General features: G+C 39.1%; 1 protein-coding gene across 4 annotated transcripts in view; it reads right to left on the bottom strand.

The window, feature by feature from the left end:
• TENM4 (teneurin transmembrane protein 4) overlaps positions 1–15742 on the bottom strand; it is a 591948-nt gene that overhangs the window by 188466 nt on the left and 387740 nt on the right. For all 4 annotated transcript variants that reach the window (XM_088068964.1, XM_088068961.1, XM_088068963.1 and 1 more), the window contains 2 exons: positions 14120–14218; positions 11814–12049 (listed from right to left, as the gene is read on the bottom strand). In XM_088068964.1, the coding sequence (XP_087925090.1) occupies positions 11814–12049; positions 14120–14218 (335 nt within the window). The remainder of the gene's footprint in view (positions 1–11813; positions 12050–14119; positions 14219–15742) is intronic.

Genomic DNA, 15742 nt, shown 5'->3' with positions numbered 1-15742 from the left:
TGGTTCAGATCAGTGTGAAAAGCTCTCTCAATAACAAAACTTAACACAACCTGATGATTTCTTCCCTTGGACTTAGAACTAAATCCAGCACATAGAAAAAGGCAAGTGCGAACAAATGCAACCCACAGTGTTCTAGAAAGACCCACAGCCATCTTTATATTTAGTTTTACCTAAAAAAAGCATTTGCTAAAAAAACTTGAAGTTTGACATGTCAAGCACTCAAAAATGGGCAAAGAACAGAATTAAGATTGCTTTTGTGATTTTACATCAGCCCCTGTATGCATATGTACTCTGTAATAGCCTTTAATTCCCTCATCACAGGCTATTTTTTTCCACTGGCCCAATGCTGAGCAGAACAATTGCACAGAAATTACCACTCAACCCTGGCAACTCCAGCATTGTAGCACATTCAATTGCTTTCTAGGGATGCCATATGTGCAGTCTGCTTGGTAGCAGTAGGAGGGGGTTGGAAAGGGAAGAAATACGCTCAGCACAGGCAATTTTGGTACTGCACTCTAACTAGGTCCCTACTAAGCATGTGTGAACTCAGATTTTCTAGTTTTGTGGTAGCCAGCTTGGGGTGGACCAGAGATGTGATAAAGTACACACCATTGCTTGTTCTCCCTAATAAAAAAAAAGAGGTGTCACAATTCTCCATTACTTCAGTACTTCTGCAATATAAATAGAAAACAACAGTAGATCCAATAGCAGAATTTTGCCTAAATGAGTGACCACCATCAGATGGTGGATCCAGACCCCTACTCTCACATCTGTTTAGCATATAGAATCACAGAATCAATAAAGTTGGAAAAGACCTCTAAGATCATCAACCACTAACCCAGCACTGACATGTTCACCACTTAACCATGTCTCCATCTGCCACATCCATGTGCCTTTTGAACATTTCCAAGCACAGTGATTTCACCATGGGCATCCTGTTCCACTGCTTGACAGCCCTTTCAATGAAGAAATCTTTTCTAATATCCAATCTAAACCTCCTCTGGTGTAATTTATGGACATTTCCTCTGGTCCTGTCACTGGCTGCCTGGGCAAAGGGGCCGACCCTCGCCTGGCTACAATCTCCTTTCAGGGAGTCGTAGAGAGATAGAAGTTCCCCCTGAGCCTCTTTTTCTCCAGACTAAACAGCCACGACTCCCTCAGCTGCTTCTCATCAGACTTGTGCTCCAGCCTTTCCCCACCTCTATTGCCCATCTCTGGGTAAGCTCCATCCAGCACCTCTGTGTCTTTCTTGTAGCAAGAGGCCCAAGTGCTCCCTTGTGATAACTTAGGCCATGATAATTTTGGCTCATCATTAAATACAAATGTATCAAAGCACTTGCTTGGGGACACAGCACACTGCTTTGCCCCTGCATCCCCAAGGACTAAGTTGATAATAGTGAATTAAAGAGTATTAAGCAGTGTAACTTGATAATTTGTAATATTTATTTGTTAGGAAGGACTCTACTGTGGTACTGGTTCTGGTCAGTCAATACCTTCTTAAACTCCTGTGTACTGTTCAGCTAACAAGGACCAGAGATCATTCTAAATAGATAGTTTGGTCTGAATACCCGTAAGAGCTTAAACAGTAGAGAAATGTATCCCTTCCGGATCTGTTGGGTACCTAGAGCAGTCCCATGTACTAGTTTCACAACCTGGAGTAGCCCATGATGCAGTCTGACTGGGGAAGATATACTAAAATAAACAAATTGTTACTAACCACCAAGATTAAAGCTGTTTGGAATATCATTATGCTTAGATTGAAAGATTTTTTTTTTTTTTAACCAAAAGCCTCAGGAAACTTTTTTGATACTTGATTTCATTATATTTTTTCTGCCATAATTAAAAGGGATTCTGCTCCATTGATACTTCAATTAGATTTTCTTTTTAAATACTTAGGGTAAGCATAGCCATCATCGCTGCCAGCTGCATGGTTCTGCTTTGCTTTTTGAAGAGTCTCTTTGCATAATGAAGTGATGCTGCAGTTGTACTGGGCAAGCAAGGTGAAATGCTGCTGCTGTGTCACGTGCTACCGTATTTGGAAACAGCCAACATATCCTGTTCTCATCAACTGTCTAGGCAAGAGCTTCTGAGTGCAATAGGAACAGGCTTGGAAGTTAAGGTATGATAAGATCAAACAGAGAGGAAGGTAGGAAAAGATGATGATGGGAGAGTTTATAGGTTAGCACTGAAACACAAAGATTCAACAACCTCTATCTTCAGAGCACCAGATCCTACTATCTCAAAGGGAAGTGGTCCTTTTGGAGCTTTTAAGTTTCAGCATAAACAGTGGTTTGGCATCTTGACAAAGAGGAAAAGAGTGGATTGGACTTTCTGTTCATTATTTTAAAGGCCATCTAGGATGCTACCTGGTCAGTATACCTAACAACAACACCTCACCCTATAAAGATGTCTATCTACTATACAGCTCAACTTTAACTACAGGTAAAAACCTCAGAAAATGCACATGTTCAAAAGAAATGTATGACCTGGCTGCAAAGCAGGCTTTTAAGCCATCTTTTAATTTATGCTAGAAAAGGATGGGAGAGAAACACTAAACTATAACCAAGGAACATTTTTCAATGCCATTACCATCCCTAATTGAGATTACTCTATGACGAGTTACCCACAAAAATGTTTGGTATTTTAAAACATTGAAAAAAAGCCCATTACAGGAAACAACTCTTTCTGTGTCCACTTAACTGCAATTAAATTATATTTTTTCACACTAATTAGTATGAAATAAAAACATGGACTCAAGGAGAAGTCCTTCCATGAGACATATAAAGATCCATAAAACTGATTCTTTTTCAGCATCTGTGTGTAAAGGTCAATCTAAGTCGTGAAATAAAGATTATAGCAGCACATCTGTGCCACTGTCATAAAGACAAGGCCAGCACTTCTGGAGTCAGCCTGCTGTTATTTTCTTTTCTGGGGGCTTACAGCAACTATAAAACCTCACTAAAAGCAACTGATAAAAGCTTATGGATTGAGAACCCATATCTTACCATTTAATAAAACCAGATGGAATTACATTAATCTCTCCTTGTATTAAAGATTCTTAATTTTAGGGAAGGATCAGACATCCAAAGGGCCAACTAATGCATGGTTTTGTGGTACATTGACGCAGACTCCCAGCTCAGATAGAGCCCTCGGATACACAGCTGCAACCTGCTTTCGACTGGCTAAATAATCAGTTATATTGGTGGTCTACTTCTGAATGGAAGTCATTCTTTCAATGATCCCACAGTGATGGAAGAGGATCAGACTTTGACAAAAGGACCTCTTCAATCAGTGTCAAAATAAAACAATAAGCAGAAATTTAAAGAGTCGCATATAAAAGCCAGAACAATAGGGAAACAGTGAGTAATCTATATAAATCTAACGCCATGGAGAGAGGTGAAAAAAAGCTGAGGACATCAAGAAAAAAATAAATGTCTTGAAAAAAACCCCACAAAACAATAGAACTTTTTTTTAAGTGTACTGAAACCTAGCAAAATGAGCAGCAATATTAACAGAGATAGGGAAATTGCTAACAATGTTGTAGTAAAGACTGAAGTGTTCAGGAAGAATTTTTGTTCTAGTTTTTGAAAACAACTACAATAATGCAATAATTTCACAGGAAATAAGTTTTTTTCCAGTCCATTAATAAACAGGGATTATACTGAACTACATCTATTTAAGGACAAACATTTTTAAATCTGCAGGCTCATTTAACTTGTATCCAGTAAAGACGAAGGAAGAATCTGACTCACTGATTAATACTGAACCAGCTACCAAGAAATTGGAACAAGATTAATGTTCTACAAATATTTAAGAAGGGAAAAAGATAGGATGCAAGTCACTTGGTTTGGGCAGTCTGATATCTATTACAGACAAAATAACGGAAAACATAGAATTGAACTGATAGAGAATAAAGGAAGTGAATGTATGGTATCTCAGGCCAACCATATTGCTTTTCTGAAAAACAGATCTTAAGAAACAATTACTCATTCTTTGACAAGATTACAGTTTAGTAAGACATTTGATTTAATTTGATGTGATTAAACAAACAAGCATTTTTCAAGGGTATAAAGACATGCATACATATATTTAAAAATGAACTGAAAGGCATTAAAATTATCATTGCTAGTGAATAACCATCACATGCTACAATTTCTTGTGAAGTTCACCAACTGATAGTTGGTCTGAAATTATTCAACATTTGCATCAGTGCTATGTAAGTAAATATAAAATCATGGATCCCTAAACATGTAGATGACTCAAATATGTCAAGTGATAAATACAATGATGAGGGCAGAACAGAAAAACAGAAGAGCAGGGCAGTAATTAAATTTGAAGGATTCAAACAAAATGTGTCAATGGTCAGCCTATATGCTTTGGATAATGGACTGCAAGCTGTGTCCATGAGATGGGACACTGGCACCTGGAAAGCAGAGAGGGCACATGACTTAAGGAGTAAGCACAGGAAGATGTTGTTCAACAATATCCTAATGTTATTTGTACAGTTCAGAAAGACCTAATGAGATGCTTACACATATAAGTTGGGAAAAAGCCAGCTAAAGTAGGTATGTGACTTGCCTATGTAAAATGGGTAGAGTAAGTAGCTGGAGTTTGCTGGGTGTCAATGTGCAAAGAGGTCAGCCTGCATGATGTGACGGTTTATGGATTGTAATCTCTTGAAAAATGAGAAAAGAATTTTAAATGAAAATTATGGGAAACTCTGAATTAGCTAAGAAAATATGTAAACTTGACCAGTATATTTATCACTGTAGACTCTGAAGAAGCACTAACCACTTTGCAAAGCAAACATTTTGCTGCCATGTTCAGAGCAAATTGTCACCTACATTTTAGTACTTTCCAGTTTCCACAGATTGGGCAAGTCTGGAAAAAATTAGCAGGACTGCAATATCTTCTACTCTACTTTTCCAGCAATATTTTCTTGCAGCAGTATCTCTCCTTTGACTCCAGAAAGGGAAATGAAGCTGGTGAAGGGTCTAGAGAGTAAGTCCTATGAAAAGTGGCTGAGGGAGCTGGGGGTGTTTATACTGAAGAAAAGGAGACTCAAATGGGGACCTTATTGCTCTTTTCAGCCGCCTGGAAGGAGCTTGTAGTCAGGTGGAGGTCAGCTTGTTCATCCAGGCAACAAGTGACAGGACAAGAAGACACAGTCTCAAGCTGTGACAGAGGAGGAATTTCTTCATGGAAAGGGTTGTTAAGCATTGGAATGGACTGCCCAGGGAGCTGGTGGAGTCACCATGCTTGGAGAAGCTCAAGAACCAACTTGATGTGACACCTTATGCTGTAGTTTATTTGACATTGTCATATTCCATAGAAGGTTGGACATGATGATATTAGAGGTCTTTTCCAGCCTAAGTGATTCTGTGATTCTTTCAAAAGCATATCCATCATGGCGTATTGCTCTAATCATAACACTTTTAATGTCAGGTTACAGATCTTACTCAGATTGAAACAGTGAATGTTCTTTAATGGAGTTTCTATGGCAAAGTTTTTAACACCTATCTGAATTAATTGATCTTCACAAGAATAACTTTAAAGTGGCATCTTGTACCTTTATCACCTTTATTTTAAAATACAATAATAGATATATCATTTGTACTTCCTTCACTCTGAATTATAAAGCTAAGGGTAGCTGCTATCCAAACATACACTGGAAAATTCAAAGTAAAGATGCACACAATCACTTAATAATGCAAAGACCTCTTGTTGACTTTTCAGGTGATAGAAGATAAAAGACTTACGTTATAATTCATACACCATGCACTTAAAGCTGCAGCAAAAGACAACAAAACAGGCTGATGTAAGACTGAATGTAACCCATTGTGGTTTTAATTTACACAGAATCCTAGAATGCTTTGGGTTGGAAGGCACCCCAAAAAAAAAGAAGGTAATCTAGTTCCAAGCCCCCTGCTATGGGCAGAGACACCTTCCACTAGACCAGGTTGCTCAAAGCCCCATCCAGCCTGGCCTTGACCTCTTCTAGGGAGAAGATGGTCTGGGAACCTAGGCCATTTTTCACAGTGAAAAATTTCTTTCCAGTATCTACCTAAACTTACTCTTTCAGTTTAAGGCCATTGATTTAATTTTGTGTCTTTCTTGTTTCTCTGATAATTACTCTCCATGTGTACATGCATCTCGAGAGGGAGGTGGGGCAATGCCAGTAAAGAGGTGGGGCTGAAGCACTTGAGTCATTATTTCATTATGGATCTGGCCAGGGAAAGTTTATTTTGCCAGATTCCCTGAGGCAGCTTTCCTGAACTCACTGCTACTCACCAGCCTCTTGAAAACTTTACACACAGCAGCTGCCCTTGCTGGTTCTCTAACATAGTGAAGTGTAACTGAGGTGAACACAGAGTCCTGTGACCTTCACATCTCTCTGCTACAGAACAAAAAATGCAAAAAGATTTCTGCAACACCATACATTTTTGAGCACTCAGACAGAAGCTGAAGCTGATGGCATCTCTCCATCAACTATTTGATTTTGAGACTATTTTCATGCATTAGTCTTTCTGAGAAAATTTACAGGGGCAAAATTTGAGGCACAACAAGAAAAAGGATCATTCAAAACTGGATTGAAGGGCTAACATCTGTCATGATTTATATTTTATCTTCAGTCAGGTCAATTTCCACAATCAGGAATTTACAAAAATATATGCAGATTTTTCCAGCTCCTGTTGCAGACACTGGGCCCAATGCCACTGACTGACTGCATATGAACTAGTGCTGAAGGAAATGGAGTTGCTGCAGTTTAAGGGCAGCATGTGCATGAGAAGAATAAGGCCCATGTTTCCTAAGTGTCAGGGGTATGAAAAGAAGAGCTAGATGTCATCTAAACTGTCCTGCTTAGAAAGGGAGTGGCACTAACCCTCTTGCCCCACCCATGTTTGTCTGCATTTGGTACAATAAGAGCCAGCTTTAACAGAAAAAAACAAAACCCCACATATTCAAGTTCGACTATACAGGAAAAAAATGGTAGTGCTGGCACGTGATGACAGTCCCCTCTCATCCAGTGTCCTGGAATGTTGTTTCATAAACATTTATAATACTCAAAATATATCACTGGTAATACTAAAGCACCTTTTAGACTGACATTTTTATTGATTAAGGGTAAAATTAAGTAAATGAGTTTGCAGTTACTGAGCGAACAGATTACAGTGATTTTATGAAGATGTGAAAGAACCAAGAAAGGACCTCAAAGCTCTGTTTGAGGTAACAGATTGACTTCATAATATAAAGGCTTTGCTAGAACAGATTGTTTAGCTCCCATTTCTGCCTTTTATCAAAGACAAGATGGAAACAGAAAACATTCAAAGATTTTGATTTACAATCCTTGTAAATCAAAAGAACAAATGACAACAGTAGCAAAATAGAACTTAATCTGGGATCAGAAAAGAAATATTAAAGCAGAAAGTGAAAGTAGCCTGTTGGCAGGGTAATAAATTGTTTTATATTTTAACATGAATAAAAACCTTAATATCAAGGTATATATGTAGGATTAATAGATATTAATCAAGTTTAATAATTAAGCATTAGCAACTTTTCCTATTGATCTCTTACCATGTAAACACTATGGTAATTGGTACACTATACATCCATTGCAAACTAATTAGATTTCTAACAGCTTTGGAGAGCTGCTTTAAATTGGGTTTTCTCCATAGCATCAAAGAATCATGGACAAACTGAGCTAAAGTTAGCTTTCGGGGTGATTTTTAGACAATAAAAAAGAAAGACACTTTATAAAACACATCATAGCCCTAGCACACTTTTACTGTCAAAGCATTTTGCCTGCAGCAAGCAACACTGTTCTTCAAGTGAAGCTGCATCTGTACAGAGTTCAAATGAACACCGAGCTGAAAAGTAGAGAGCTTTGACTTCAATAAAAAGGAATGACTGTTTTGGCTTCATAATATATTTTCCAGCCATCGCTTTAATCTAAATCAAATGCCCCTCTTTCTTGCTGTTCATGCAACGCAACCGCAGCATATGCTTAAGTATAGGAAAATTGCAAGTGCCTAACAACATCAAATTGTACTTCCATCTCATCTGGAATCTACATCAGGCAGAGGATAATAACTTCTGTTTAAACAGGCAGAAACTATTCTCCATCACTAATTAATTCAGAAACTGTTCCACAGACCTAGCCAAACAGCTGCTGGGCACGGAGATCTGGACAATCAAACAGGTATTTTCTGTTTCTAAACTTCCTCCCAAGCAGTACAGCAATGTCAGAGACTCTTTACAATGCTCTGCTAGCAGGTCTGGCATCTACAAGGTACAGGAACTGCCGACAAAGTATTAGCATAGCAACACACCTCATGGGATTCTCTCTGCCATTAGCATCTTGCTAGAAATTAGCCCTCCAAGGCAGAACTCAATGCTATACAGATTCCATCAAATCCCAGCAAAAGCCATAAATTTTTTTCTTGTCTAGCTGTCTATTGAATGGACATTCCTAAAATGGGGAGTTCAATTTTAAAGTCAAGTCAGGAACTCCTGGAATAGCAAATTTGCAGGGCAGTTCTGAGCTCCTCAGAGGCATTTGATTTCAATGGCTCCATCACTTTAATGCTGCAGCTCTGATGTGCCCCTGCTTTTCTCCTTGGTGTTCTCAGCCCAAGAGACAAGCTTCTGTGGAGCTCATGGGATATGCATAAGCTGTGTGTGTGCAAAACACTGATGGGCACTGTCACCACTGCTTTAGTGTGGTGTCTGACTATTTGAAAAGGGGGCAACAAGTCAATCAAAAGCTGGTTAATTCAAATGAAATCCAGCTACTGGTGTTTAATACACTCTGTTATATTTTGTTTGTCATTATCTCTCCAGACCAGTGACTCAGCCCTGTAAAACCTTCACCTTGATCACAGTGTTGACACATGACAGCAACCATTCAGCTGCCATGGATTTATGTCTCCTCTCCTCATTTTGAAACAGCCCAGCAAGATAAATGAAACTCAGACTGTAAATACCATAAAGATTTACATGAAATAATAGAAACTCTGCCTTTTAGCCTCAAACAAATGATTTAGCAAGTTCTCCAGGTGAATTTCAAAAAGGAACTGGCTTCAGCAAAAAAATTCATTAATGACCAGTGCTTTGTTGTTTCCATGCAGCTCTGCCTGCCTCAGATGGGCACCCACCATAGTTGTGTCTGAGCACCTGTCACACAGAAAATACTATCCATAGCAGAGTCTCTTCTGTGTGTCTTGAGCTCCACACTTCTACAGACAGGTAAGGCCTACAGTGGGCAGTTTTTAATATTTAAACAGAGGACTGTGACATGCCTGATGCTGTAAGGAACATCCTGAAAGCCTAGATATCACTATCAAGTATTTCCATTATCCAACCAGCGCACAAAAACCAGATTAAATGCCAAACTGCTACTATGGGACCCAACCTAAAGTCCATTCACTTAAATAGGAACCTTTCCAATGACTATAATTTGCTCTGGAGGATGAAAATGGTCGTTAAAAGATAACTTTTGTGGTTATTTTAACTAACAAGGGTAAATGTAAAGCAGTCAAATTCCCAATACTCATAGACTGTTACAGAGACTAGACCTTATACTCATGATTAAGTTATCCCTTACCACTCAGATTATCGCCATGGCACTGAAAAGAGCAAGGATTGATTACATAAGAAAAGGTATCTGTACGAAAATGCAACTATGGAAATATTGGAGGGGGGGACCCCAAATTGGAGGCAAAACAGTAATTTGTTTGCAAACAGACCAGGTTACTTAGAATAATAAACAAATTCCTGTTAAGAATTACATAGTTCATATCAAAATGCAAAACATCTCAGTTTAACTTAGTGGAAGTACAAACATTTTGACTCCTTCATTCATTTCTTTTCTTTTGAGTTAGGTGATACAATTCTCATCTGCAACTTGACAGGATGTAAAAAATAATTACAAATGAAAAGGTTATTCATAATTTTTAAATGAGTTAATTAGTAAACCCTGCCAGAGTCACTCATTACAGTAATTAATAATTGATTATACTTGAAATTAAACACAATTTTTCATCAAAATCTAATTTAATATCTGCCTTTTTTCTCGTTGATTAGAACACGAGGTCTGGTACAGACAATCTTTGCTAAATATGTTTATGCTGAACTGAACCATTGGATTTGATTTTTAATAATTGGTAGTTCCTTTAGAAATTAGTAATTATGACCCATAATTACAGTGGTTCAACCTGCTCAGCGTTTCTGGCACCTTGCCAACCAACTGTGGTGTCTGGCCAATGCCAGTGAACTCACCCAAATGGAGAGAATAAAAAGGATGGGAGGGCACTCAATGGACCTTCCTTTGAACAATATTAACTGCAGTTTTAAGCAGGAGTGTGCTCTTTTGTGAACTCTGAGACAAGGTTCTGAGTTGGAGAGTGGCAAACCAAATTCCTCTCCATCTATCAACCAGCACACACCTCCTCCTCCAGAATGAGGTGAAATGACTCAGCTATGCTGAGCTGAAATGATTCTTCTCTGACACACTGAGATAATGTCCAAACGAACCATGTTCAGGACATAAGGAGAATACCAGACAAATGAAAAAGTCGATTCCGAATGTACATAGCAAATGATGAAAACTGACTGCATATTTCATCAAACGGCTCCTGATTTAATGTTGGTTAATTAATCATCCCCGTTCCTCTTACAGGAGACATAAAAGTGACCAGAGTATGATGCAAGGCAAAAGTGGAAAAGTATCAGTCATTAAAGAAGTGTATATAAAAGGAACACAGTAAAAGCAATCCTTTGTGGTGGTGCTAATTATATTCATGTAAAATGAAAGCAAAATCTTTCGATCCAGACTAAGATTTGTAATTCTAACCACAACCTTTTATAGATCATTAGTGTACAGGAAGTCACAGCAAAATCAAAAAAGACTCATTTGTGTCATGAGAAATGGGCTTTTTTATCCATGATCACATCTAAAAGGGTCTGACAACTGGAGTTTGCACCATGCACAGTTGAACATAGAAGTCTAGGAATGGGCTTTTTTAAGACATTTATAACACACATACCAAACAACTGAAGAAAAAGTAATGGTAACATTCCAACTTTACAGGCTTAAAGATACAATTTTCACTTCCACGAGTTCAATTACGTTTGCAACATACACTAAGAATGCTTTTTTTGCAATGAACACTGACAAGCCTCATAAACCAAAGAAATTCAGATCATGCACAGTTCCAGAAAAATCCACTGCTTTTCCACGCAAGATGCAAATTTCACCAACACCACCTACTCTAAAAAGGCTCTCCTGAACCACAACTTCAACCTAGTCCTTCTCCATCCTCCTGGTCACTCTGTGAACTCCAATTTAATTGCTTAAATGTCACTGAAATGGGTGTGTCACCAAATAATAGAATTAAATCACATTTTTGTGGATCAGGATCTTGGTTCTGACTCTGTCCCACGAAAGTCAACACCGGGATGTTACTGGGATTGGGACGTGGACTTCACCACCTGTTTTAATGGGATGCTTAGAGAAAACCTGGTGACTTTGCCTCACTCCAGGTACACTTTACTCTGCAGAATGTAAACAGTCCATGATACTGAAGGGAGTACAACTCCCTCATATGACTCATGTTTTACTAAGCCCTTCTGGCTTTATGACAGGTGTTAAGCTCCCTACCACAACACTGCAACACAAACAAGTCAACAGATGCCTTATTTCCCCATCACTTTCCACCACAGTCTTGACCCACTGTTTTCCAAACATTATCAGTACAGGAGGGTTTGTAGAGAAATAAAACAAAAAGAAGAAAAACAAACAGCAACAAGCTTACCTATGAAATAGGCCAGCAGGATCACCAGCGTGACTGAGATAACAATGGCACTCAGAGCAGCACATTTCCAGTTACAGTACTTATAGGGTTTCTTCAGGTTAAAGGCAGGCCTAGAAAAGGTACTTCTGGGAAGGGGCCTAGGGGGAGGTGAGTACACAGTGCTGGACGTCAGGGGATATCCCGGCGACGTTGTACAAAAAAGGGGAGAAGTGCCTCCAGGTTTGAACAGGAAGTGCCTGAGGGAAGAAAGACCAACAGCAAGTGACTCCTCACACAAATCGATGCTGAGGGAGACGTGGGGTGGGAGAATGGCGACTGCTGCCAGGACGAGGAAAGCAGCTCCACACAATGCTGGCTACGGACATGGACGGCATGCACAAAAGAGAAGAATAAAAATCAAAGGCAAGTCACACAGAGTAAAAGAAAACAAAACCAAACAAAAAAAAATCACAGTGCCAACAATGCCACAGAGAACTCTTCAAGGGCAGGAGTCCCCTCTGTGGAAGAGCTGGCGTTAGAGTGAGATGAAAACCCCAAGCACAGCTACGACAGACTGGTGGCACGGGCAGAACTGGGAGCCTGCTCGCACTCCCACAGAAATGCCCTACGGAGGCTGAAGAGGAGCGGAGGTCAGATTAAAGAAGGGAGGGCGTTTATCAATTTATTGATCACTGCATGAGAGCGTTTTTTGTGTGGCATCGGTGAATGGAGATGGGGAAAAAGAGCTTAAGCCATTCCATAGCACCCAAATTGTCACAGAGGGGAATATTCACACTGTCCCCATCAAGCAAATTTAAGTGTCAGACAATGGCACAGCTAAAAGCATCAAAGTCCTGTGTATTGCCAGTGGGGAGAGGCACCTGCTTCCACAGAGCAGCCCAGAGCACCTTGGATTGAAGCCTACCTTTAAAAAAGTGTGAATTACTGTCAAAGGCAACAGCATTTCCTGTCCAGTGACACATTGGGAGGCACCGTATTTTGCCCATTATGACAAATGCAGCCTGAGAGCCAGCCCGTGAGCACCTCAGGTGAGACTCATGGAAGTCAGCATGAAAATAACACACTGAAGCCCATGAGTTTCTGAAATGAAATGTCCCAATGGAATTTCTGTCCACGGGAATACTAAATGAAAAATCTGATTTTGGTGGGACATCATGCTGTAAAAGGCATTCAGATTCTGGGAATGAAACCCGGGAAATGGAGTGGACTAGTCTACCACCATGCTTCTGTAAAACAAAAACGCAGCTTGTGAGGACTGAGAAACAGCTCCAATGCCCTTTGCACATTCTGCCACGGCTTATGGGGCCAGATTTGCAGCCAGAGTAAATGCAATTAGCATGGATTCATGGGAGTCAGTCAAGCTAATACCAGATGAAGAGGTGACTCTATTTTCTCCATGAAGTTACTTGTGCTCACTGGGGGAAACATCACATGCAGAAACATCACAGTGCAGAAAAGCCACCAATTTATGCAGTAAAATGAAACACATAATTATCCAAAATAGGTGTGTGTAATACTACAGCCATGGTTCTATTGGTACTCTAAGCATGACTGCTGAGCATTAGAGAAAGATCCTTTATTTCTACTAATGCTCTACATAAAAAGAAAAATAAAAAAAAATACAATAAGTCAGATACTATCCTGTTTTTGAAAAATATTTATTTGGATAGAGATGTATCTATTCTGAGCAAAGAGGCACCTGCAGTCTTCAAGTACACCAATATGCCCTTGTGTGAATGATGGCTACCAAATTATGAGCTGCCAACACAAGAGTCAAGTTTTGGCACCATGTATTAAGTTAAAAGTCCATTATAACTGAAAAGTTAAGTGATCAAAATTTGTGTAAAGATGCCAGAATGGGTGGTTAAGTCAAACTCCAAGGCTTGGCTTACATCCACCACTAGTACTCACTTGTCAGATAAGGTATGTGGAAGACATCAGTTTAACAATGAAGTATCGGGCTGTTAGCACAATAGAAGTTTCAGATTTTTATGAAAATTAAATTAATTTTAGTTAATATGGGAGTTGAAATTGCTGTAGGTGCTTCTCACAAATGAAATTACTTTCAAAACAATAAGGGGATAAAAAGCAAATGGCATGCAATGGTTCACAAGCATATTAATGAGTTTTCCATCAATATGTACAGGACACAATGCTCCAAGCCCCAGAAATTAATTTCTTAAAGCCATATTGGAAGAGATCAGCAATGGCGTTGCCCTTAAACATCATTGATATGACCAAATGCTTTCATGCAAGGATCATAATGACTGTACAGTAAGCAGGAAGACCACATAAGTGTCACATACCCATCATTGTAAGCACCGTCATGTCGGGAGGAGGTGAGAATGTCCATCTCAATGAGGTTGTCCTGCAATGTCTCTAGGAATGTCTGCTTTGCTATGTTTCTACATACATATGGAAACATGAATGAAGCCAGTGAGTCATGCATATATGAAGTGTGATCTTATAAACCACAATGGTTATAGTGCAGTTGTGTATGGAATTAGAATGATGAACCATATATTTATATGTATAAGATGCTACACATATACATATATAGCTTTTAAAAATGTTCACTTCTTTATATATACACTATATATATGCATATACACACATATAAGCACACACGCCCATGTGCATGTATCGAAAAAGTTGATGTCTTTGTTCATTGCACATTATTTATTGCCAGTGACACACAAAACCTTCCAAACTCCTGGACCCAAAGAACCAGATTTCAGTCCAGCCCAGCTGTAATCTGGTTACACTCCTGCATCTGTGTTATTAAAACTCGGAAAAGGCACAGCACAGTATCTATATCCCACTGTGGCAAGAACCTTGGTAGCACTCTTGCATCTAACTTTCTCGTAGATTTCCAGCAAAAATCTGCCACTCCTTTACTTTTTGGATTAGAAAACTTTTTAGTTTCCAGTTTGATTAATTTATTTTCCTCTGTGGAATAAATAACTCATTATATAGGGTAAAATGTAAATTGTCAAAATGTAAATTTTGCTCAATATGAATATTCCAAATGCAAGTCTGTTGGTGATAAGCAGATAGAAGCTAGAAACAGGTTAAGCTGTAACCCAAATTCCAACACCAGAGTATTGGATATAATCTGGATAATACAGGCAATAAGCAAGATACTTAGGGCCTGCACATGCAAATGCTTGGGACTGACCCTGCACACAGCAGCAGCATTTTGTAGTTTTTGTCCTTCCGGCATGTTCTTTTATGAGTCACATTTTGACCTATAAATGCTAAATTGTTTTGTACTTTTTGAGGAGAATAGCAGGAACATAAAGAATTAACTCAGAGACACAGCTGGGAACAAACTGTGTCTTTCTCACCTTTGGCCTTGTTTCTCAAGACCTGGCAAAAGAACATTCTTCCCATGTTTTTTAAAACAAAATACAGTTCTGATTTTGCCCATGTCTGTTTTCAGCATCAAAACTGAATCTAAGCCTGAAAGTGAATAAACCCCCTGGCAAAAACTAGTAAAAGAAACGTAACAGCACTGTGGCACTTTATCATTTATGCAGGATTAAGAGCCTAGAGGGTGTAAGTGACATGAACTCAAACAAGAATCCCTGTCAAAGAAACTGGATTCAGGTAACATGCTAAACCTAGAGAAACCAGCCCTGTCACATTATACAAACCTTGATACTGTTTCTTCTAAAATATTCTCAAACCTCATTTGCATTTCTACTTCCTCCTCTTCCTGCTGCTAATGCCAGCACTTGTTTAGCTCAGCTCCCTGCTTTTGCAGGCCTTTGGGCTGCTTTGACAGAACAGATCTACTCCTTGATCTGAATGAAAGTGAAGTGACTCCTATTCATAGCTTTGGAGTAAAGTGGATCAACATGCATGAGCTGTGTGCCATACCACTTGAGACATCAATCCATCCCCAAGTGTTTGCAGCTTCCTCACAT

The sequence above is a fragment of the Pseudopodoces humilis genome, chromosome 2 (genome assembly GCF_049639895.1).
Source record: "Pseudopodoces humilis isolate 2021_Gansu_Grassland_sample_001 chromosome 2, ASM4963989v1, whole genome shotgun sequence".
NCBI lineage: Eukaryota > Metazoa > Chordata > Aves > Passeriformes > Paridae > Pseudopodoces > Pseudopodoces humilis.
The sequence above is the reverse complement of the archived record's forward strand: the minus strand, read 5'-3'. Positions and strand labels throughout refer to the sequence as shown.